This window comes from Accipiter gentilis, chromosome 1 (genome assembly GCF_929443795.1).
Source record: "Accipiter gentilis chromosome 1, bAccGen1.1, whole genome shotgun sequence".
Taxonomy (NCBI): domain Eukaryota; kingdom Metazoa; phylum Chordata; class Aves; order Accipitriformes; family Accipitridae; genus Astur; species Astur gentilis.
In genome coordinates, this window is record NC_064880.1 from 44,415,946 (window position 1) to 44,440,892 (window position 24,947).

General features: G+C 40.5%; 1 protein-coding gene across 2 annotated transcripts; it reads right to left on the minus strand.

Annotated features, from left to right (window-relative positions):
• Positions 1-88: 88 nt before the first annotated feature.
• LMLN (leishmanolysin like peptidase) lies at positions 89-24,581 on the minus strand. Of its 2 annotated transcripts, XM_049814636.1 has the most exons (17): positions 24,419-24,581; positions 24,013-24,110; positions 23,878-23,908; positions 23,283-23,365; positions 22,683-22,800; positions 21,637-21,815; positions 20,864-20,969; positions 20,518-20,612; positions 19,556-19,673; positions 18,168-18,275; positions 16,430-16,506; positions 15,692-15,802; positions 14,806-14,938; positions 14,048-14,207; positions 13,165-13,295; positions 5,720-5,930; positions 89-4,251 (listed from the first exon to the last, which is right to left on the minus strand). In XM_049814636.1, the coding sequence occupies exons 1-17, from the start codon at positions 24,578-24,580 to the stop codon at positions 4,157-4,159; spliced, it is 2,016 nt and encodes a 671-aa protein (XP_049670593.1). In that variant the 5' UTR covers position 24,581; the 3' UTR covers positions 89-4,156. The 2 variants fall into 2 exon arrangements, with proteins under 2 accessions (XP_049670593.1, XP_049670602.1); XM_049814645.1 differs by lacking the exon at positions 15,692-15,802.
• Positions 24,582-24,947: the final 366 nt, after the last annotated feature.

A 24,947-nucleotide genomic window follows, 5' to 3' on the forward strand; every position in this document is an offset into this window, starting at 1 on the left:
CAAAATAAATTACTGTTGTAGTGGTGGTGCTTTATTGTGCTTATTCTTGCAGTTAGTTGTCAGCTCTCAAAGACAAGGACAAGAAGAGTCAATTTTCTATAGATGTTTTATTGATGAACAATTTTTTCTTCTTTTGTATAACATACTTTTTGCACAGTAAAATAAGGAAATTTTTACTCCATAAATAACAAAAATTAGCCCTTATATCTCAATCCAGTCAAACTCTATGTAAAATAGTTTGTTCTATATTTACATTCCATACCAAAATAGGAAACACATGTTCAAGGTCGGCCAGTTCTCTCAAAACAGTTGTTTTATCTCCAAGGTAAGGTTCACATTAAAAAGGCAACATTCACACTTTGGAAGTCTGGTAGTGTAAGTTCACATTATTTAATGTACAAATAGACCCAAATCCTGAAGAGCGACACATTCGGCCAAGCAAAAGCTGATTGTTAAATCTTGCAGGGGAAAGACTGGACCTGCTCAGCTGGCTGAAAGTGACTCCGAGGAAATGCGGGAAAGAAAGGACATATGCCTCCGTCTCTACTGAAACATATTCAAGCAGAAAGATCTGCAGGAGAGGAAGATTTAAAACAACTTTCCCTTGTAAGGGATTGTGGATCTGTCAGCTCTTAAATGACATCAGTCTTCCTAATTTACTAGTGCTCAGCAGAAAGAATGAGTTGCATTGGACTGACAGTCAATTAATGGGGGTCAAAATTCTCTTTTGGTAATTAATCTACATCCAAGGCCGTGACAGTCTCCCAAGACCTCAACTAATTTCAAGAGTAATGAATTCCCTACTTTTCAGTGTAATTTTACTTGCTGCATACTCCAGCCAAAAGCTATCCTTCCTCCTTGTAATTATTTGAAACACTAGAAGAATGTATTCCTGAAGTATGACTTGCCTCAACTTCTAATTGAAATGCTATAGATTGAACTACCAGAGTAAAAAAAAAAAACAAATGCAAGACTAATTTACTTCCATAAGCAAACATGCTTAATTTAAAAAATTTTAGGCATTAATGTGGACATGATATACTGAAAATGTTTCTGCTACAGACAAGCTAACTCATTTATCTCTTTGCACTATTTCCAGGGCTCCTGCTGGTCTACTCTGGTGAAAACAAAGGCTTATTTGGGCTATATTTCAAAATTTTCACATGTAAGAGGTGCAATAGGATGGACTTGCCACAATATGGTCAGGACACCTAAAGTAGCTGCCTGCAAACTTTGTACTTGTTTAAAACCAATACCAACATTTACGCAGGAAACTACACTTAAGGCTACATAACTGATCGGTTTAAGCTACAATTTTAGCTGTGTTGTACGCTCAGAAATGGCTTATGCTTCCTACTGTATTTATTTTGCTCTTAAAAACCTGAGATGTGTTTTTACTTAATTCATCTTAAGATTTGGAAGTTCACAGCAGGCTAGAAGCTAAAGTCAAAGACAAAAACAGAACTGAGGTAGTCAGTTTTACTCAAATATTCTTTTTGACAGTCACCAATTCATTCTCACTTTAAATTGAGCTTGACACATTTCTTGGCCATTCCAATACAGCTACAGCTGCTAACACACTGACAGGATACAACATGTTGGATTTTGCCTACTAAAGTACCTTCCCCCCCAGCAACTCCCCAAAGTCACGTCCAGTTCTGCAGTTCACAGCCAGTTGAAGGGCTGCACATCAAAGAAATTACGACTGAAATCTCAGATTATTAAGGCAGTAATAGTTTTACTTCACTGGATTCATTGATGCAGCTACTCAGCAGGTACCCGTGAATCTGACCACAAGAGCTCTGACAGGCAGACAGATTTTTCCCTGTAGGTACAATGCAATACAGCCTCTTTCTTTAATTAACACGTACAGTTCAAAAGTAGGTAAGCATTGACTTTTTTAAGCCATCTTTCAGTTAATTCTCAGGAAGAGAGAATAAAAGAAGAAAAGCCCTCAAGATAAACAACTGTGTAGAAGATAAAAATATTCACTTAAATATGACAAATTTCACACACAGACAGGAGACTAGCATATCAAATACCAAGCACAATAAATTAACACCAGTAAAAAAGTTTGACAGTTATAAAGTTAACCAGAAAGTTCAGACAGTGCAAATATCTCACAGTAAGAAAGATTTCTTTTCAAGTATCAAAAGCATTGTTGTTGAGTGATACCATTTAAACTGTATTATTGCACAACAGACAAAATACAATATCAATCTCTGGGACCCAAGATGTATTCTCAAACCTTTATGTTTTCAAGGAATAAATTTACACCTACTGTTGACTGTGCATATATTAAAATAATCAGCGTTCACTTACTAATCTGAGTGTTTCTTAATTCAAACTTGTACACATTTCAAGCATTTGATTCCTAATTTGTATTGCTTCTCAGAAACACCTGTTTAAGGCTAGCCTAGGCCTTGTATAATTCAAAGCAAACTTAACCTGCAGTTAAGAAGGGGAACTAGCCCAGTGCAGGGTGCTCTCTCAACTGTGATGCCTTCAGACGGTTTTAGGTTGCAGCTCATTTACCTCAGCAGTGTCATAAGAGTTTCTTTAAATTAAAATAAAACAAGTCCAGTAGGCACAAAGATTTTCTTATAATTACAATAGAAGTCCTATTATTAAACAAGTTTAATTGTAGCTAAATAAATTTTACTCTATACTCCTTCCATCCTCCTACCTTTCATTTTAGCAAGGGATCTAGTCACTGACAATTCTAACATCACAGCACACTTAAGAAGCAGAGTAACGTCATCCTTCTCCCTATCCTTGCATTTTTTTAGTGCACTGGGCACACCTGCTCCCTCAAGTTTAATAATTTTCCAGGAATGAAAACTATCCTAACAGGACAGACAATGGAATGGACCACATAAAAGTTTCTTTTACTCCAAAAAGGATTATTTGTAACACATTATATAGTCAGAAACAAATAAAAACATCCTTACAAGTGTCCTATAGAGCAGCAGTCCTTAGCAAGACAAATTTTGCTCATTTTCTTCCTCATATGTCTTGTCCATCAAATGATTAATTTTGTACCAAGGTGTGCCCTCGTGTGGTTCAAAATGTCTGATTCTCTAACTTATTACAAATACTCAAATAATCCATAGTATTTGGACTAAGATTAGACTTTTCTTTACACATTCAATATCGTTTTTGGTCTAGAGAAGTCAATATGGTCCTGTAAGCTGCCATTGCTACTGGTTTGGCCTTCAACAAAAAGTAAGAACAGCTGCATTTAGGTTCATACTATTTAAAAAATAATAATGCCATTATTTAAGAAACAAACCAACAAAATTAAAAATAATCAGAAAACCTATCGCAATTTTACAGACTGGGTGTCAGTACTGAAATGCATTTGCCTAGCAAATTGCTCTGAGAATATTCAAACATTTGATGTATTCATTTTCACAGTAGAAATGGCACATGCTAAATGAGAGTGGGATTACTAGACAGTTGTTTTGGTCACCAGTCTGAAATTCCACTTTGTGCACATAGGAAGGTTTAAGCAAACCCCAAGAATTAGCCCCTTTACCACAAACTAGCATGACTTCTGAGAAGCCTCCAAGCTGCAGAATCCCGTTGTGGAGACAAATGCCAACCACAGGTCTATCCCATTAAATTATTTCTTCCCCCCCATAAACTGTAAGAATTGACAAAACAAAAAAATTCCCACACCTGTTTAGGCCTGCGTTATTAGCAGTAATGACAACTGATTTTTACATGGCTTTTGACTAAACCACTGAGGTATATTTCCAGTTTGAGGATGCTTTGCTACCAGTCACAGAGAGGACATAACAAAAAAAAACAACCTTCAGTTCTATTACAGAAGAGTTCTCATTTCAAATCTTGACCAAGTTGCCAGGTAGTCTAACACAGTTGGCATAGTGGATCTTGTTACTGCGTCAGAAAAATCAAAGGTTGCAATTCAGGAAAATACTGGCACTTATTGAGATGACAAGGTAAATTTTCCTCCTCTCAAACTGCTTTTATCAGTACCTCCCTGACTACTGTCTGCACCAATACTTGCCAGGAGAGACGAGGTTCAGCAGAAGACAGCTGCCTGCAGAGACAAAAAACTCAATGCTCCACAATAAGGAGTGCAACATGATGGTATATCATTCTGGAACATCTTCTTGCCCCGTGCTTAACTCTATGCGCAGAGAAATAATCCTGTTAGCAGGGGAATTAAGTTAGCCATCAATAGCCAAAGGGTTACAACCAGGCTAGATGAGCAGGAGCATAAGTCTAAAACAAAAAACAAAACACCATAAAGCTTGTAAATTTTATATTTAAAGAGAAGCTAAAATAATAAATAGAACACTAAAAAACACCAAAGAGCAAAAACATATTTGCAGTAGTCTGCACTGATTTATTCTAGCTTTCAAGACTAGGAATTCAAACCAACCAAGTAACATGATTATTCGTTTTATAAATAAATAATTTTCTGCATTACTTCACTAATAGCAATTAGGAGAACAAATGAGAAAAATTTATCAGTATTGCAAGAAAAGAACAGGAAGTTCCCTATGACATGACTGGGGAGAAGCAGCATTTCAAAACCAAAGACTCTTAAAAGACTGGTTTATGTCTACTTTTGATCTGTATGGTGGTAAGTCATATAAAAACCCAAGCCACAAAACACCAAGCTGGAGAGGAAAGGGGGAAAAAAAAAGGGGGGGGGGGGGGGGACACGGACACGACATGACACAACACCAAACCCAATACATGAGTCAGGGAGTTGGTCCATATGGTATGGTAGGTAATCACACAGCCATGAGGCTTAAGAAAACCACAAGCATGAATATAAGCTTCCACAGATAAAAAACTTTTACACTACATACACACACACATGTGCGTGTGTGAGAAACACCAAGCATGAATTCAAATAGATGCTAGAAGATGCGAATCTCCTAGGTTACAGCCTTCTCGTGCTAAAATCTAACTTAGAGGAGTCATTCCACCAACAATCAAAACGTTGCCATCTCGGAGACAAAACAAAACTATTTGAAATGGTACAAGTAAACCCAAGTGCACCACTTTGAAAAAAGAATCAAGCATGTAAGTAAACAGGTTTATTTTTTCCTTGAAAACTGCAGTAGGGACAGCACATCCAACAATTAAAGACTTATTTAAGGGCTTAAAAACAAGCCACTAGTGCAAAATAAAGACTGTTCTCTTTCATCAATTGGCTGTTTAAAAAGCTACCTGTTCTTGACAAAACATTAACTGGTAGTCAGTAAATTAGGGTTTTTTTCCCCTCCCTCAAAAAGCAAACTGACACCTATCTTTCGTGTTCTGGATTACAGCATTAACATTGTCAATGGGAATTTATACAAGTGAGAACTCACTTTCCACCAAGGTGATAATTTTGGAGGTTATAAAAATGATACAGCCTTCAAAACACAGACCAGGTTTTCTGGTAAGGTGCTAAGCTAAAGCTAGATTTCTGGGACCATCACCAGAAGGAAACATGACATGAACTAGTTATATTTCAGACACATTTCTCCTATGTTAGCCACTATCCTGATCCTGGAAATAAAAGCATGACTGCACAGCAAAAAGCAGGGCACCTTTGCCACATTCCTTTAACTCTTAGAATAGCCAGGCTATGGCTCTCCTTTCCAGTTCCCTAACAGTCAGAGCCAACACAAACCTTTAGAATTTTCAAAGGTTAATATTAAGTTTCACTTCAGCAAATCATAAAGCAACTTACCAATTGGTGCAGCTCTTGTTAAGTTAGAAGCTGGAGGATCCCGCTCTGGGGGACAGGAGTCACAGAAGTCCAAACAGGCTGGGCAAATCAGATTCCCAACATGCATCCAACCATTCATCTGAATGCTCACAGTTAATACCTGACCTGAGCGGCTGCACAAGTACGCAGTGTCCTTGACCCAAACATGCAGCCCTTGTGGAGAACAAGAAACCTTAAAATAAAAGAATAAAAGTCAAGTCTGTATTCCGATTTATCAGAAATATGTTTTGGGGGTTGGAGGTTCTTTCAATAAGTAAATACCACATTCAGTAAATGCCTGGTATTCAGCAAACACCAATAAACATCTGGTATCATAAATTAACTCTAAGTATTTTAATGCACTCAGAGCAACTATTTGGTTCAAGAATGCTTTAAAGCACTGACTGTACTCTTTTTGTGCAATCATGCAGATCATCAACTGAGAACGAGTAAAATTTGGCTTCTGCTAATGACTACTTTTTTTAGAGTTCTGCTGCTGATGGAAGTGACTCCTTTAGTGAGACAGTCTTGAAGAGAAGGATAATGAAAAAAAAGTGACATGTGCATAGTGCTTTCCACCTTTGAAAAACCAGAGTGACTAATTAACATTAAGCTTCAACAACAGAAAATTCCAACGTAAGTATTCCTACTTAGCTGTGGAGAAAGTGTTACAGGGATAAGACAGATGAAGTCCCTAGCAAGACTGGAAGTAACACACAAGGCATCCCAGTGGTCACACACTTAACTTGATGCATGATCTAAACTACAGGCTTAGAGTTGGAAGATAATTATTTTCAAAGCATGTCATATAATCTAGTGATTTAATTCAGAGAAGATCATACACAGTGTTGTCATGATTTAACCCCAGCCAGCAACTAAGCACCATGCAGCCTCTTGCTCACTTCCCTCCCACCCAGTGGGACAGGGGAGAGAATCAGGGGAAAAAAAGTAAAACTCATGGGTTGAGATAAAGACAGTTTAATAGGAAAGAAAGAAAATAAAAAGGAAAGAAAAGAAAAGGAAGAAAATAAAAATTATAATAGTAATAAAATGACAGTAATAGTAATAAAAGCATTGGAATATACAAAACAAGCCATGCACAATGCAATTGCTCACCACTCACCGACCAATGCCCAGTTAGTTCCTGAACAGCAATCCCCCCCAGGCTAGCTCCCCCCAGTTTATATACTGGACATGACATCCCATGGTCTGGAATACCCCTTTGGCCAGTTTGGGGCAGCTGCCCTGGCTGTGTCCCCTCCCAACTTCTTGTGCCCCTCCAGCCTTCATGCTGGCTGGGCATGAGAAGCTGAAAAATCCTTGCCTTAGTCTAAACACTACTCAGCAACAACTGAAAACATCAGTGTGTTATCAATGTTCTTCTCGTACTGAATCCAAGACATAACACTATACCAGCTATTAGGAAGAAAATTAACTCTATCCCAGCCAAAACCAGGAGAGTATCCACCTCTTACTCTATACCACTTACATCATGCTCAGGTCCCTTACTTTCCAATACATCCCAACTAATCACCATCATGTCTCCTGTCCTTTATATATATATATATATATACACACACACACACACACACACACAGAGATATCATTCACTTAGTCTACAGGCCATCCCTATGAAGTGTCCGTTGAGTTCATTTAGTCCATGACTTTGGGCTCCATCTGTCATACCAGTCTTTCTGGCAGGACTGATGGTGCAAAGTCCGCTCACCTGGCAGAGCGGGATTGGGCTTCGGTAGGGTGTGACGAGTGGGTAGACATTGGACACAGCAGGAGGATGCTGTGTAGTGTTTGACTGTTGCATGCTGGAGTCAGTGCTGGTTCCATCACTACTGCACTTCACTCAATCACTTCATTTTATCAAAGTTTATTCTTCCTTAATCTAAATGAGTCTTACTGTAATACCATTGCTACAGCATATAAAAGTTATAGTAATGATGACATACAGTGGCAGGGTTATATAGCAATTAACATCATACAATCTAATTTATTGGCTAGTCTCACCTAAAAAACAAATCCCCTCGAGGCATACATCAGAATTCCCCATTCTTTCAAGTCACCTACCAAGTGCACCCAGATCCTTGAGCAAAGCAGTCCCACACATGGGTCTGCCTTCGCCTGAGGCAGGAGTAACACAGACCGTTTTCTCTAACATGCCTTTTTTTTTTTTTCCATGTGCACTACAGGGACTTTATCCCCTTCTCCAGTACGTAAAAGTTCTGACTGGGCAGGGCCAGCCCAATTGGCAGATCCTCTGGTGTTGACTAACCAGCGGGCTTTTGCTAAATGCATATCCCAATGTTTGAAGGTTCCACCACCCCTTGCTTTCAATGTAGTCTTTAACTGTCCATTGTATTGTTTGATTTTGCTGGATGCTGGTGCACGATAGGGGATGTGATATACCCACTCAATGCCATGCTCTTTGACCCAAGCGTCCCTGAGGCTGTTTCAGAAATGAGTCCTGTTGTCTGACTCAATTCTTTCTGGGGTACCTTGTCACCATAAGACTTGCTTTTCAAGGCCCAGGATAGTGTTCCAGGCGGTGGCATGGGGCACAGGATATTTTTTCAGCCATCTGGTTGCTTCCACCATTGTAAGCACATGGCACTTGCATCGGTGGGTTTGTGGGAATGTGATATAGTTAAGTCTGCCAGACCTCCCCATATTTGTATTTCAGCCATTGCCCTACATACCACAGGGGCTTTAACCACTTGGCTTGCTTAATCACAGCACATGTTTCACATTCATGGATAACTTGTGCAATAGTACCCATGGTCAAGTCCACCCCTCCATCACAAGCCCATCTATATGTTGCATCTCTTCCCTAATGGCCTAAGGTGTCATGGGCCCACCGAGCCATAAATAGCTCACCCTTATGTTGCCAGTCCAGGTCCACCTGAGCCACTTCAATCTTGGCAGCCTGATCCACCTGCTTGTTGTTTTGGTGCTCTTCAGTGACCTGACTTGGGTACATGAGCATCTACGTGATGTACTTCTACAACCAGATTCTCTAGCCAGGACACAATATCTTGCCACAGTGTGGCAGCCCAGATGGGTTTACCTCTGCGCTGCCAGTTGTTCTGCTTCCATTGCTGTAACCACCCCCACAGGGCACTTGCCACCATCCATCACTGGCCACTTTTCTCATTCAGCAATGTCTAACGCTAGCTGGATGGCTTTCACCTCTGCAAACCGACTCGATTCACCTTCTCATTCAGCAGTTTCTGCTACTTGTCATATAGGACTCCATACAGCAGCCTTCCACCTCCGATGCTTTCCCGCAATATGACAGGACCCCATCACTAAACAGGGCATACTGTCTCTCATTTTCTGGCAGTTTATTATACAGTGGGGCCTCTTCAGCATGCACCACCTCCTCCTCTGGCAACATTCCAAAACCTTTGCCTTCCGGCCAGGCTGTGACCACTTCCAAAATTCCTGGGTGACTGGGATTTCCTATGCAAGCTCTTTGTGCGATTAGCGCAACCCACTTACACCACGAGACATCAGTTGCATGATGTGTAGAGGGAATCTTCCCATTGAACATGCAGCCCAGCACCACCAGCAGTTGGGGTGCTAAGAGGAGCTGTGTTTCAGTACCAACCACTTCCGAGGCAGCTCAAACTTCTTCATATGCTGCCAATGTCTCTTTTTCAGTTGGAGTATAGGGAGCCTCAGATCCTCAATATCTCCTACTCCAAAACCCTAGGGGTCAGCCTCAGGTCTCCCCAGGTGCTTTCTGCCAGAGACTCCAGGTAGGGCCATTTTCCCCAGCTGTGGTATAGAGCAGATTTTTAACACCTCATCCTGCCCAGACTGGCCAAAGGGCTACTGCATGAACAATCCCCCATTTAATTTGTTCAAACATTTGTTGTTGCTCAGAACCCCATTTAAAATCGTTCTTCTTCCAAGTGACTTGATAGACATGGCTTACAACCAGACTGTAATGTGAAATATGCATTTCCCAAAAACCCACAACACCTTAGAAAGCTTGTGTTTCCTTCTTACTAGTCAGTGGAAACATAGCTGTTATTTTGTTAATCACACCCATTGGGATCTGACAATATCCATCTTGCCATTTTATGCCTAAAAACTGGATCTCCCGTGCAGGTCCCTTGACCTTACTTTGTTTTATGACAAAACCAGCTTTCAGGAGGATTTGGATTATTTTCTTCCCTTTCCCAAAAACTTCTTCTGCTGTGTTGCCCCCATACAATGATGTCATTAATGTATTGCAGATGTTCCAGAGCTTCACCCTTTTCCAGTGCAGTCTGGATTAGTCCATGCAAATGGCAGGGCTATGTTTCCACCCCTGGGGCAGTCAATTCCAGGTGTACTGGATGCCCCTCCAAGTAAAAGCAAACTGTGGCCAGCACTCTGCTGCCAGAGGGATTGAGAAAAATGCATTAGTAATATCAATTGTGGCATACCACTTGGCTGCCTTTGACTCCAGTTCATATTGAAGTTCTAGTACGTCTGGCACGGCAGCACCTCATTCAGGCCACAACAGTCAACTGTTAGTCTCCACTCTCCATCAGACCTTCACACTGGCCATATGGGACTATTAAAGAGGGAGTGAGTTTTACTGATCACTCCTTGGCTCTCCAGTCAATGAATCAGCTTATAGATGGGAATCAGGGAGTCTCAGTTTGTGCGATATTGACACCAGTGCACTACTGTGGTAGCAACTGGCGCTTGTTCTTCAACCCTCAGCAATCCCACAATCAAAGGGTCTTGAGAGAGACCAGGCAGGGCAGACAGCTGTTTAATTCCCTCTGTCTCCAAGGCACCTATACCAAAAGCTCACCAGTACCCCTCTGGGTCCTTAAAATACCCTCTCCTGAGGTAGTCTATGCCAAGGATGCACAGAGCCTCTGGGCCAGTCACAATGGAGTGTTTCTACCACTCATTCCCCTTTAGGCTTACTTCAGCCTCCAAAACAGTTAACTGTTGGGATCCCCCTGTCACACCAGAAATACAGATGGGTTCTGCCCCTTTATAACTCGATGGCATTAGGGTACACTGTGCACGGGTGTCTACTAGAGCCTTGTACTCCTGTGGGTCTAATGTTCCAGGCCATCGAATCCACACAATCTAATAAACCCTGTTGTCCCTTTCCTCCCCCTGGCTGGAGGCAGAGCCCCTCTAGTCCTGGTCAGAGTATTCATCACTCACTTCTTGTAAAACTGACTTAGAAATCCCTTCAGGAGGATCAGAAGTAAGATCAGCTGTTCTACTCTGTCTGGAAACTGCAGCAGCACAGAAGAATCCCTTTTGTGGATGTTTTTCCTCACAACTCATATACCCGTGCATCTAGGGTCAAGGTAGGTTTTCCATCCCACTTCCTCATGTCCTCTCCATGGTTATGCAGGTAAAACCACAGGGTATCCTATGGTGTGTACCTTCTATATTCTCTCTATTGAGAAGAGGAATGCTCACTCCTAATAGCTGAGATACTGGTCCATACTGGTGGGGAATATGACTTTTCAATCAGTTTGGTCAGTTTTTCAGACTTTTTGGACAGTTTTTCCACAGCTGAGCACAGGCTTATAGGGAGGAATAGAGATTTTCTTCATACTGCTGGAGTTGGCGAGCCATTTCATCCACCATTGGTGCCTGTTTGTCTTTCCAGGTCAGTACTGGAAATGGGTTGACATACGACAACGGTGTGCTCCATACAAACTTCTGCCACATGCGTCACGTGCACTGGACTTCATTTGGATCTCTGGGTAATTGCACGTTGTCTGGGTGATAAAAAAAATCATCTCTAGCATGGCTAATTCCCTCAGGCACTGGATACTTCTCTCCGCAGTGGTCAACTTGCCTGGTTGACATATAACAACTTCCTTGAAGGGGTACCTTTCCTTCACTCTTGACAGGAGTTGCCTCCAGAGGCTGAGGGTTTGCCTCCCTTTTCTGATTGCCTTGCCAATGCCACCTTCCCTAGAAAGTGATCCCAGCTGCTTGGCTTCCCTACCCTTTAGTTCCAGGCTACTAGCCCCATTGTCCCAGCATCGGAGCCGCCAGGTAATAACGTGCTCACCTGGTTGATAGCTGAAATCTTTTCGCATATCCCGCAGCTCACTAAGGGATTGTGATGAGGTGATTACCTCTGGTTCTGCCTCTTCCTCCTATTCTCGTGATGACCCTGGTTCATCTTCATCCCTTACTAAGCAAACTGATTTTTTGGTGTATTTCTTCTTCTGCATTTGGGAGACTGATACTGGCACAGGTTGGTTCTCTGGTTCAGCTGTAGTGCCTGTCTCAGGGGTTGGAGTAACTGCCACACCTGTCGTTTTGCTGTCAGATCCAGAGACATTCTCTTCCCCTTGAGGGTACTGAATAGTGTTGAACAGGGCCTGGTAGACATGGGCCGGGCCCCAGCACATTGCAGTGATTTGTCTCTCTCTGGAATTGCCAGGGTGAGAGCATACTTTTTTCAAATACTTTACTAATTTTTCCAGATCCTGCACTTGTTCAGGGTAAAGTTCCAAAACACTGGAGATGCCCGCTGTCCTAGGTACTTGCCCATTCTATGCCACACACCCTGCCACTCATAATTATCCACCCTCTGGGCAGATCTCTGGGTGATAAATAGCTGTTTAACCCTAAACAAGACCTGAACCCCATTCAGGAACACACTAGTTCCTAGCAAGACCATGCTGGTTTCAACATCCCAAGGATATGCAAAATTTTCAAAATGCTCAAACACTATAGTAATTAGCCTGAAGGAGAAGGGGAAGGTAAAGAAAGGTGTCTTGCCCATAGATTGGCTCTCAGAGGAGAAAAGGTAAAGGGTATAATTATTAATAGTTTCCAACAGATGGCTCCCGAAGTATAGAGGCGATGACAATGCTGAGTACAAATACCGGATTAGTCCCACGACTGATAATTTTATCATACCATAAGCCAGTGTTACACAGTACAGCAAAGCAAAAACCTTAATCCACCTCCCATGGATGATAAGCAGCAGCACAGGGACTATGTACAGCAAGCAAGGTGATACATAACACAACTCTAAGAATGAGCGCCACAACTCTAAGAGCCAATAAAGCAACATTGTGACCAGCAACTATTAAACTAATATAATGAATGCTTATAACAAATTTGTTTTAACACACTCCGGTCAGATCTGTCATTATCTCAACCCTTTGGGCCCCACACTGGATGCCAAAAAGGACACTACTCAGCAACAACTGAAAACATCAGTGTGTTATCAACATTCTTCTCATACTAAATCCAAAATATAACACTATACCAGCTACCAGAAAGAAAGTCAACTCTATCCCAGCCAAAACAAGGACAAATGTCCAGGTGCAAAGTTCTAACAGTCATAGCCTACATTTTATGCCTGACTTTTCCCTTTAGTGTTATTTAAAAAAAAATAAAATAAAACCCCAACACATACTTACTTGATAACATCCACTACCCCAGTCAGGGTAACTGAGTTTCCTCCTGCACTGTTCCATGACAAAAGCAGATTTCTGAATAAGACATACAGAGTTTGGTCCATATTTCTCTGCACCATAGTTTTTGGTAGGATCTAAGGTAGAAAGAATATACTGAATTGCAACTTAGCAGAATAGAAAGCCCACATCAACTTAATATGCTATAATTAGTCAATGTCTCCGCACGCAATTCAAGGCTTACTTTTGGAATCTTTCAGACTGTTAATCATTATATTCAGGACAGCATAATTTCTAAATTGATAAAGTGGGAAGAAACCCAAGATTAAAAAAAAAGAACAAAAACCAAAAAACCAAGCACTTTGCATCAGAACTATGTGGATACATTTGCCCCCAGGGAGTGCTGGCTCTGCTGGCTTGAGGGCAGAGAGTGTTTCTTTGTTTGTTTGAGACAACTGCACAGACAGGTAATATCCTAACAGCATTCTGGAGCTCTGCAATATTGAACATTCATGCACTACCCTAGGAGACATGCCCATGTTCTGGCAATTTGCAAAGCTCCTTGCCTTGAACAAAAAACCTATAAAGGTGGACAGTGGAATCATTTTTCAGAGACTCAAAAAACAACCAACCAACCCCCATCCTTTGCCTTATATTTGGATCATTTAGGGTCAATTTCTGTTCAGCTCTTATGCAGTTCTTGTATTAGATGTGTTTGCTTCCTAGGCGTACAAGATGGTTGTGCTGTGCTTCTCACCTCAGCCCAGCTTTTACACAGCTAGTAGTGTAAAAATATTTTTACATCCATTTAGTTTGGATGTATAGCAAGTCCATTCCAGATTAACAAAGGTAGTCTTTTAAATACCATACTGAAGTCCTGAAAACTGACCTGGTTGGTTTTCAATTATTCTACAGTCCGAGCTGCGTTGAAATTCACCACTTAAATGCCAACTGAATTCTTGACTAAAGGGACAATAGTCAGCAATTTCTACTGAGCCACCGTAATAAGGCAATTCTTCTGCTGGTACTCCATTAAGATTGTCAAAATACTACAAAACAAAATAGCAGTGAAGCAGTTTGTGCAAAGACAAGCGTACAACTGTTTTTTAAATAGAACCAATCACTACATCTGTAAGAACATCAGCTATTACCACTCAAGAATGCTATTAACAGCAACTTGCAATACCCATGAACCAGATGAGACAGACGTATTTAAGAGTATCTAAATAATGCAGAGAGATTCCCATTTGCATGTATCATTCCCCACTCCTTTCCCTGCCCCTCCTTTGCAATCATAGCATTCTCTGGGATGAAACAGAACAAATTTCTTAGTGTGCAGTGACACAAGGCAGACGACTGGGTGAAGAAATACCTCAAACAAAACTTTCTGGGGGACTTCTGTTATACAGCAACGTTTCCATCTTATATTTCTCTAGATGGCCAAGCGACTTCCTTATTGTTTTATTAAGATCACAAGGCTTTTTTTCAGCCTCCAGACTCCTTATAATAAACTAAACAGATTTTTCACAATACCCATTCTTGTCTACTCATTCAGAAGAAAAAAAAAATGAAACAAATATAATCACCTGGCTGCAAAGCACAAGAATGAAACAACTTAGTTATTTGGTAAAGTAAGATCCATTATACCTGATATTCCTGAGGTAACTGCTTTGGAAACTTCTGCAAGTTGCACACTGCTACTGCTCTTTGGTCCTGTCTGCAGGTTAACTGCAAAGGATTACTCCTCAAAGTGTCGCAGTATGGACTGATTAATTGCCTCCTCAAAGGAAAAAAAAAAAAAAAACAAAAAACCACATTAGATCACTTTAACTGCTTTTCATAGTTTAACTAAGCAATCTGTCAAGACTGTCTGTTCCCACTCTCCCTCACACTGTCAATCACACAAAGAAGAACCGACTTCTTCTCTGGAGGCTAATTATTGTTATTTGTCTGGTTATGACCTTTCTAATTTAAAGAATATCAAGCCAGCAAACAAAGTTACAACGCACTCACCTATTTAGTTTTAATGACATTGCTTTGTAAACTTTAAAGAAAAAAACATACAAGCAAAACAGGCCCACTTGCAGCTGTGTCCTAGAAATTTATGAGCATTGTAACGAACAAACAAGGAAGGCTTTGTTTTGAAGATGCCTATAATCCCCTTCTGTTGCTTTAAGTACTATCCAGTAATGCAAAATGACACAGGCTGCATTTCCAATTAAAAGGGACAAAATAACAAAGCAAACACTTTTAAATTAAGTCCCTCCCCTCTTCTCTAAAGCATAGCCCTCTTACAGTATAAATGCATTCTACAGCCTAAGATGTTTAGCTCTGTATTTATTGGGTGGGATGCTTCTCCTCTTAAAATATTTGGTGCACTCCTTCCTGGGTGCATTCTGAAGGTTCTCAGGACAGCACTCCTTGTTAATCTGTATCTACCTCTACTTCTTTTTACTGAGTTGCATTTGAAGGACAAATGTAAACAAACAGCAGTGTTTCTTCTTTATTTTTTTTAAACAGACTGTATTCTTACTTTTGTCTCTTTTGGTCGATCCAGAATTTACAGCTCTTCATTACAAAGTCACAGCCTTTATTGCGTCCCCAATCTAATTTCTCTGCCATGCTGTAATTTGCTTTATACCAGCTGTAAAGGTATTTTGGAATGAGAATATAGTTACTTTGGAAATTAGTGTTCCGATTAATAAAAAAGCAGTTCAAAGAACTTCATACTATGCCTTAAGGTCTTCAAATGAAGAAAAAGGGAAACTGCATCCCTTTCTGCCTATAACAAAATATATTACAATTTCACTATTTTTAAAGTCACAATGAACTAAAAGAAAATTTTATTGCTTATTTGTTCAACAGTAATGCATCGTGATCTGCAAAGGAACAATGCACACAGAAAGATGACATTTTAGACAATTTATGCTTTCTATCTGCAAGAAGAGCTGAAAAAAAAATCAATACGTACTGCATGCAATTGAGAGAATACCTACATTAAGAAAAAAGTAACCAGACACTACGAACAGTACTATGCATTGCAATGCATAATTTTTTTAAGGCTAGATTAAGAATGGATGGGTTTTGAAAGAGATAAAGAAAAATTAACCTACTAGGTATAACTCCTTGTCTAATTTAATGCTAATTATGCAGATTATCTACTGTGTTGCAGATGGATAAGCACAAGTGCATCAATTCCAAATAAAATCAAGTACAATGAAAACCAAACACAAATGAACTAAAAAACCCCCTCATTCTTATTAATTCTTACCCTGTGTCTTCCATCAATGCTAAAGTGATCCTGGAAAAGACTCGATTCTGTGTATGGGATCCAGTCATTGCTTCATTCTGAAAGGTAGCAGTTATTACTAGCAAGCCACTGAAAATCATTATTGTAAGAAAACGCTTCCTATGAAAAAACATCTTATTTCCAGTCCCTTCTTATTATTGACAATCAAATCCCAACCTGTTTCATAAAAGGTATCAAAAGTGCAACTGCCTTCCCCACTCCATCCTACAAAGCTTCAGAATTCCACAAGTCAGAAACCTCATTCCAAATTCCAGCTAAACCTTATTCATGACCAACGTGTACTTGTTTTTCTTCAGGCAAAATAAAACTCTTCCTTCTTCTAGCATATTTATCAGTAGCAATCACACCAAAGGGAGACAGGAGTTGTGGCAAGATGAAAGCCAGGCTCATTTAATTTTCTTGTGCAAGACTGATGTTTAGTTTTCCTAGAATTTCTAGTAGTCCTTTTCAGGAGCAAGGTGCACAGGACACATGACTAAAGGAACACAGCACTCCGAAGGAAGATTTACTACGGTGGCAGTGGAATATTCCACCCTGTTTAAAAATAAGCAAGTTCACACCAGAAGAGCAACTCCAGTCACCCTGGAGTTTCCTAATCATCTTATAAATGGCAATTGTAACACCCATGTCTTTTTCCCACTCAGTCATTTCCAGCTGATAAACTTCAGGCTTACAGCAAAAGTCGCTCACCCTTAATTACACAACTCTGAGATTTCTATTACTGAAATTCATATCATTTCTATTATTTCTTCAAAACATGTAGTTTTCCAGCCTTCCCTCTCCACTAGCATGGTTAGGAGGAGTTACCACAACAGACTTAGTAGCGCCAAATTTGCTATCTCTACAGTACTTAATGAGAGTTGGATCAAGACCAAAACCAAACTATACAAGTTACTTTCCAGATACAAACTTTCTCTGGAAAGGTAGAAAGGACACCAGTAATAATCTCCTTTTTGTTAATCCTATTCAATCCTTAGAATTATCCTCATTCTAATGGCAGTCTTTCCAGTTGACTTTAAACTACTGTTCCACACCAAAGGTTACTGAAAAGCAGGAAAAGCTAACAATTTTGGTCTCAAGAAATACGCATTTTTCAAGATTACTTCCACAAGCAGGTCCGTCCTGAAGCATTTCCGTTCTTGCTTACCTCACTGCATACAACAATAACTAGAAAACATATCTCTCCCAAAAATATCACCAAACACAAAGCTATAAATAAAAATAGGCTTAAATGCCAGGAGCGAAATAAGTGTTTCCTTGATCAGATGAGGTTCTGGAATAGAGATGGCAAACCTAACCACAGGGCACATGAATAAAGGTGAAGTCAAGATAATTAACTGACAATGATTAAATATTTGATGTATAAGAGGCAGATGGTAACAAAGCTGAATTGACTCAAAGGAATACCCCCTTTCCCCTAAAAAGGCAGCATAACTTCTCAAAAGGAGAAAGGCCTGACAAGTTTTTTAGTGATCAGCTTATCTCAAACTCATACTCTGAGACTTTGCAATAAGGTAAAGAGATTTATCTAGAAACTGAACATTTAAGTATTTGTAGTTTAGTACTGTTTGTGATATATTTCAGTGAGGTTTGATACATGTGCATTTTCAAGGCTCCAGTAGGTACCACCATAAACCTAAAATAAAGGCAGGGGGAGCACATTCCCACATGCCCCTCCATTCCTAATATCAGCACTAACCTCCAACAATCTCTTCTCCCAGTGATTGAGCTCGGTACCCATGCCACCTTGATTTTCAAGCTCCATTCCCTCTAGAATTGGACAATTAAAATGTTTTCGAGCTTCTTCCTAGAAAGAAAACATTTCAACAAAACTCTCAAAATAGAGACAGATACCCATATGCAGTCCTAATGTTCTAGAATTATCTTTTAAAATTATTTCAGCATTTCTTTTTCTACCATCTTGTTTTCCTCCAAATGTAAAACACTTCTACTAGGAGGCTGACTAAGCCAGCAAGTACCCTGACACCAAGCCTAACAATCTGTCTACTTATCTCCTGGAAATAAATGACGGAAGTTTACAAGAATAAAACAGCAACAGAATTAGCTGAGAATAGCATGTACACACTAAAGACCATATAAAAAAACAAAACAAAACAAAAAACCCCACAGAATGCAGGAGCACTACAACCCTGCCTCTGTCAAACATTTCAGAGAAAAAACACTTTTTTTATTAGGAAGCTGTATGTGTCAACTAGTTCTGCAAGGGGAAGTACTTTCTGCAAAATATTTCAAAATCTTAAAAGGCATCACAGCAATGCTGTGGTCTCATGGCTAGGAGCCCAGCCTTTCCCAGTGTGGCACTACCCAGGAGCACCTTTAATGCTCTGAACAGTTTGACTAGCATGGCCAATTTTCAAAACAGGGATAATTAAACGAAGTTTGCTTTATATACTGTACTAGATTTAAAACAAACAAAAATATTATTTGTGACCAAATACGATTAACGCTGTACCTTATTTCCAATACCAATTTATTACACTTAAGCATATGTTCTGTTGGGGGGCAGGGGGGAGAGTCAGAGGCCTGGGAAGCAAGAAAGATTTCCAAGAATACTCGGGGAATTTTTTTTTAAACATGACAAAGTGTTAACTGCATTATTTTGTAATCAATAAAATTAGAGAAAGATTAAAGCAATGCTTTTAAAGACAAAAGTAGAAAATAGGATGAGCTTATAAATGAGAAAACCAGTGACAACACTATCTGTTAAGGCAACGGGAATACTAGGTGTCTAAGTCTGCAGGAGAATATCTAAAGAATAAGATTTAGGAATCTGCTCAACATCAGTTTTGCTTACCCTTTTATAGTTTACTTCCCAATCCCTTCATTGTCTCTTACTATGTCAATTTATTTCATACTGTCTGTCAACCATTTTCCACTTTACTTCAGATACACCCTCTCAGCCAATTATACAGTCTTAAGTCATGTAGTTTCTGGCCCATACTTTCAGGAAAAGGGTATTAAATGTTAGGTTATTACTTCTTAAAGAATAAGAAACACTTATGACTCGAGAATGTGATGGTAACCTTGGCATAAAAAGTTCAAAAGTTTAAGTTAATCCGCACTTACAACTACACGAGGTGTTATCAGAAGATGAACAGCATGGCGCAGCATTTTGCCACCACGTACGTCCCATAACCTCACTGCTTTATGAACGACTTTATTGCTCCACTGATACAAACCTAGACTGCAAGAAGAATGTTTTGGTTACAAATCTTTCCCACAAATACACACTACTGTGCAAAGATTTATTTCTGTAAGAAACGGAATCATGAATAACCTCTATACTTCCTCATGCTTTCTTTAGTTTAAACTTGTTATGCAACTTTTCTCCGTTGTAAGTTACGTGCTCATTATATACATAACTCTGACTTAATAAGCCAAAGTAAGATTATTAAAAAGAGGTCTGTAGACTCAAGACATATTTTCTACTCTAACTGAAAGTGTAAGAAATTAAATAAAAATCCTCAGAATTGCTATTATAAAAAGGAAGGTGAACAAAACCAAAAGGTCTCTACCCTTCCACCTCCAAAAAACCCCTAGACGAACATTTCTACAGTATCAACTAAACAAGGAAAAAAATGCAAACTGTTCATTCAAAAACAAGTCAGAAAAGTCAGACAGCGGACTGCACGCATCGTCAATTCTGGATAACTATAAACCTTGAATGGTATGTCTTAAAAATGAACTGCACTGACATTAGACAGACTACAGAAAATACAAGCCTTAATTTAGTAAGTGTTCAGTAAGCATAGAAATTTAAGCACGGGTAATTTTAACACTTAACTTCAAGCCTCCTGGTAAATGAAATGCTGCCTTAGTTTGTAATATATGTGGATAATAAGAGTGCTTAATGCCAATGTAAAGACAGACTAAAAAAACACCACACACCAATGTTGGAACATAATAAAGGCAAAGCATTCTAATAACGGAATCAAGCTGAATTTTCAACAGGCAAGAATACATCCTAAAAAGGCAATGTGAAAACATCCTTCAATGGGAGTACTGAGAGGTCCAAAAAAATAAAATACCTTTCATTAAAAGGAGGGAGTCCATCTGCATACCTTGCTGTCAAAGGTTTTCCATCATCGTCACGATAAAATGCAAACAGTCCAGCAGAGAAACCCTTCAAGTTAAAAACCAAGCACACGGAAACCTTTGGTAAGACCTTCACATACAAAGTCAAATGCCATGAGTTATCACACCCACCACAGTTACACTGGAAGTACCACACTTACAGGTGATTAACACACTAACTGAAGGAGGCAAAGAAAGAGCTTTCCTCCACCAAACATCCTTCTCTTGCAACAAGCTGGAGGTATGTGAGGAAGCAGGCACAAGTTTCAGGGAAACACACTTTTTAACATCAACCCTCACCAGTGCATGGATGATCTCATGTTTCACTGTAGACAACATGCCAATGAATTCCTGAGCTTGCGTTGAAATCATATTTGGACACAAGTTAGCATACCCTGCTATTGGCCTGGAAGACAGTTTTAAAATTAAATTGTTTTCAGTAAAATACTAGCAAATTCAAACCATATTCACTTGACAAGGCAGAAGATTTAAAAGAAAATGGAGACTAATGTAAAAATAAGTCCTTCCAAACAACAAAAATAAGTCCTTCCCCCAATCATTTATAACTAGTCTGTTAACAATACAATGACTAGTTTACTGTTGAAATGGGGAGGAATGGGATGGGATCAATCTCTGTATTCAGTATTCTGCACAGGTGTTAGTGACAACAGTGTATCAGATCTGAATTTAGGTAAGACAGTATAGAGGCAAAAAGTGTCTGTTATAATGACTACAAGGGAACTAGAAGCAAGAGCCACATGAATAGAGTCCATTTGCATTCTCCTTTAAATTTGTGAAAGTATGACATTCACTTCAACAGAAACCAGATCTTGAGATAAAGTTTAGGCAGTTACTGTGGAGGATTAGCTTTGACTTAAATGCCTCAGCTTTGCAAGTTATGCACTGTTTGATGGTTTTGTGGTTTTACGTAAATAGAGTGCCTGTCTATTTCAATAATGACTTTTGCTTTGTTGTATTATGCAACAGGCAAAAAACTAAACTCCACATCTAAGCAATTAAAAAACTCAAAAGTTTAATTTAAAAAAAGAGTTTGTAAGAGAGGGAATACTTGCCTGTCCATTTCAGCTTCCAGTTGGCAGTAGGCTGCATATGCAATGATATTTTCATGGCCACACCTTTCAGTAGTGAGAGCACTAACGTAAAGTACAAAGTCAGCATCTCGAACCCCTTCTTGGTCAGGTAAGCCAGTGGGTCCACAGAGCCATTCACTGCCATTGCATACCCTGCATTGCTTTGACAATGTTCAAACAGAACAATTAATATACTTTAGCTATGGCCAAAATTTTGCATGAAAAAATTAAATTAGCTTGAAGCAAAAAATAAATCCCATTGTAAGACAGCAGAAGACGACAAGAGTCCCTGTGAAGACAGTAAACAAAACCAGAGCCAAGGAATAACTTTCAAATGACTAGCTCTTTTGATTTATTAGACACCAGGAAGGTGGCAGCTTTTGGGGAAAAAAAGAAACAAAAACCAAGAAACAACAAAACAAGCCTGCCAAGCTAGATATCCCAAAATTAGCACCTACAAATTAAAAAAAAATTTGGCTCACAGAAAGAGTATACATAAGTAGCAACTGCATTTCACATGTAATCTGGTACATTTTTAATACTGTAGTTGAAACTTCAAGCCAAGAGAAAGAAAGAAATCAGCTGATCACATACTGTAGTTGAATCAAAAATTCATGCAAGAAAACAAGTTAGAAGCACTTCCTGCACCATGCTCCTGGTTCGATGGATAACCTCTTCAAAAAAATCAAAACTTATTATTAATTCTGTGAAAATCTAACTGATTGAACAAGGTGAATAATGAAGTGACTAGTAGCAATTTAACAAGCTTTGAATCTCATCCTCTCTGTACAGTTCATTACCACACAGACTTAGAGAACAGTAAACAGTCCAGTTTTACCTGACTTTTGGTTCAACAGCATAAACTAAAGAAACTCCCACTAACTCCAGTTGTTCTATTCTGTCACTCAAACTTAGTGCTCTCCTGCAAACAGGTCACTTACGCACAGTTAGTGATATTAACTTTTTTATTAATTTCCACAAACAATAACATTTCAAAGGTTAAGCAGCACTTGGATGGCTTAGCTTACCTGGAGGTGTTTCTCAGGAACTATAATCGGCCCACATCTTGTATGGCTTGCGCAGGCTGCTCGGCAGTATCTGTGAGGGTCAGCTTTCCTCCTTAAGTATTGGTTTGTTGCACACTGCCTTCAATCAAACATGAAAGACTGTCAGCACTGTTTTATTTTTAAAAAGAAACTGTAAAATAGTCTTACAGCACCCAGAAACACTGTAATACAGGTATTTAATGTAACTTCCTTTCAGTGGTGAGAAATGTCATTTATCCTGCTCTGGAAGACACAACATTTCCAGTTGTTAATGAAGTATCCACAAGTTCAGAAAGAGATTAGGAACAGGTTCATAAATGGGGGTACATGTGAAAGGAAATAGGTGGCATGCATACCCTTTAAAATCTCTGACATAACAAATGTAGATGTTGATCGTGGAAGGTTGGCAGATTTGTGTATTCTCCCTAAATAGCACCTGCTGCCACCACTAGGTCAGATAGGTGACTCATCTGATTCAGGAAGGCATTTTTTACACTCTCATTCTATTCTTATTTTAAAGACTATACAAGGCAATGTTAAGTACCAAACGTGACAAGTGATTTTCAACAAACTTTCACATACCTGCTTAGTAATATAGTACCCATGGATTTGCGCACTTGAAATGTCTTCTCCAAATAAGATATAGCTTGTGGAAATAGTTTGTTCTGAATAGAACAAAAATAAAAGTCACCCAGTAGCAGTGCAGACATAACCCACCTTAAAAGCATTAACTGCCAAGTTACATGAAACTTGCTAGATGTTGCGGTATAGCAGAATAGCGAAAATCCAGACTTTTTAAGAAGTTCAATTGTTATCAATATCTTTAGGAAATATTTTGTTTCAGTATTCCCGTGTTTTGTTATTGGAACGACAAAATGAGAAGGGAGACGGTATTAATTTAAACGTACAGCTTCAAAGAGGCTTTAAAAACTACATACATATTGCTCACTGAAACCTTTGCAGCTTGGGACATAGCAAACACCTGTCGAATGACATTCAACAGAACACTGAAAGTATTTGGAATGGAGGCAAAATCTGCATACAAAGTCTTGGTTTCCTGGACTAGAGGATATGGAATTGCTGGTATTCAAAGATTTTAATTAAATTGGCCTTAAACTTAACTTCATCCGTGTAATAAAACATGCCCAAACAAAAAGGGGAAGCAAGTATGACGTACCTTTATGAGGTGCCTTTTCTCAGGTAGCAAACTATATTTAAAAGAGCAAAACAAACCAAACAGGCTTTAGTTAATAGGATTTCCACTCTCAGACACGGAGAAAAAGAAAAAAAATTGCCACAACGTTATACTCACTCCTCCACACTTCTGTCGTATATAATCTTAATTCTCAGCTGTTGATCCACATTTCTCTTCAAGACGCGATTTTCCTTCAGAGGAACCTGATAGACAACCTGGCAGGGAGAGGAACAAGCCGCTGGATTAGGCGGCTCACCCGGACAGCCACACGGGCCGGCGCTCCCAGGCCCGAGCACCTTTCCGCCCGTTTCGACGCACAGCCCCTTCCCGCCCTTCTCCTCACACAAGCCGCCCCGCGCCCGCCCGCCGCCCTTAGCGACGCCACGGACCACACCCGGGGGGGGGGGCGCGGGGCCGGACCCCGCACGGCTCGGCCCGGACCCAACAACGGGAGCGGGGAACGCGGGACCGCTGGCCCCCCCAGCCCCCGGGACCGCCTGAGGAACCCCCGCGGCGGCCCCACCTCCTCGCTGCCGGGTGCGCGGTGCTGACAGGACGAGGAAGAGGCGGGAGAAAGGCCGGCGGCGCGGCCGCAGCCCAGCAGCAGCGCGGCGGTAAAAGCGGTGAGCAGCGGCCGGTAACACCGGTAAGGCCGGGAGCGCCCGCCGCCCGGCTCGGCGGCCATCTTCTACTGCCCTTCCGCCGCGTCGCCATGGAGGCAGCGCCGTTGGTAGCGGCCCCCGCCAATAGGAGAGCGGGGAGCGCGGGAGAGGGTGGGGCGGAGGCGACGGGCGCTCTGATTGGGCGCGGCTCACGGAGAGGCGGGGCAGGGGGGGCGAGGAGGTGAGGTGAAGGTGAGGGAGGGCGCGCGAAGGCGCGCGCCGCAGTGCAATGAAGCGTCCGTGCAGCGCAGCGGAGTGCAGTGCAGTGCAGTGCAGTGCAACGCAACGCAACGCAATGCAACGCAACGCAACGCAACGCAATGCAACGCAGTGCAGTGCAACGCAACGCAATGCAACGCAGTCCAGTGCAATGCAATGCAACGCAACGCG

Excerpts from the sequence above, each read along its gene's own strand:
- LMLN (XM_049814636.1), bottom strand. The coding sequence starts at position 24,580 with ATGGCCGCCGAGCCGGGCGGCGGGCGCTCCCGGCCTTACCGGTGTTAC. Across the intron at positions 24,111-24,418 it reads GCGCACCCGGCAGCGAGGAG|GTTGTCTATCAGGTTCCTCT; the intron begins GTGGGGCCGCCG and ends TCTCCCTGCCAG. Across the intron at positions 20,613-20,863 it reads ATGAGATCATCCATGCACTG|GGTTTCTCTGCTGGACTGTT; the intron begins GTGAGGGTTGAT and ends TTTAACTTGAAG.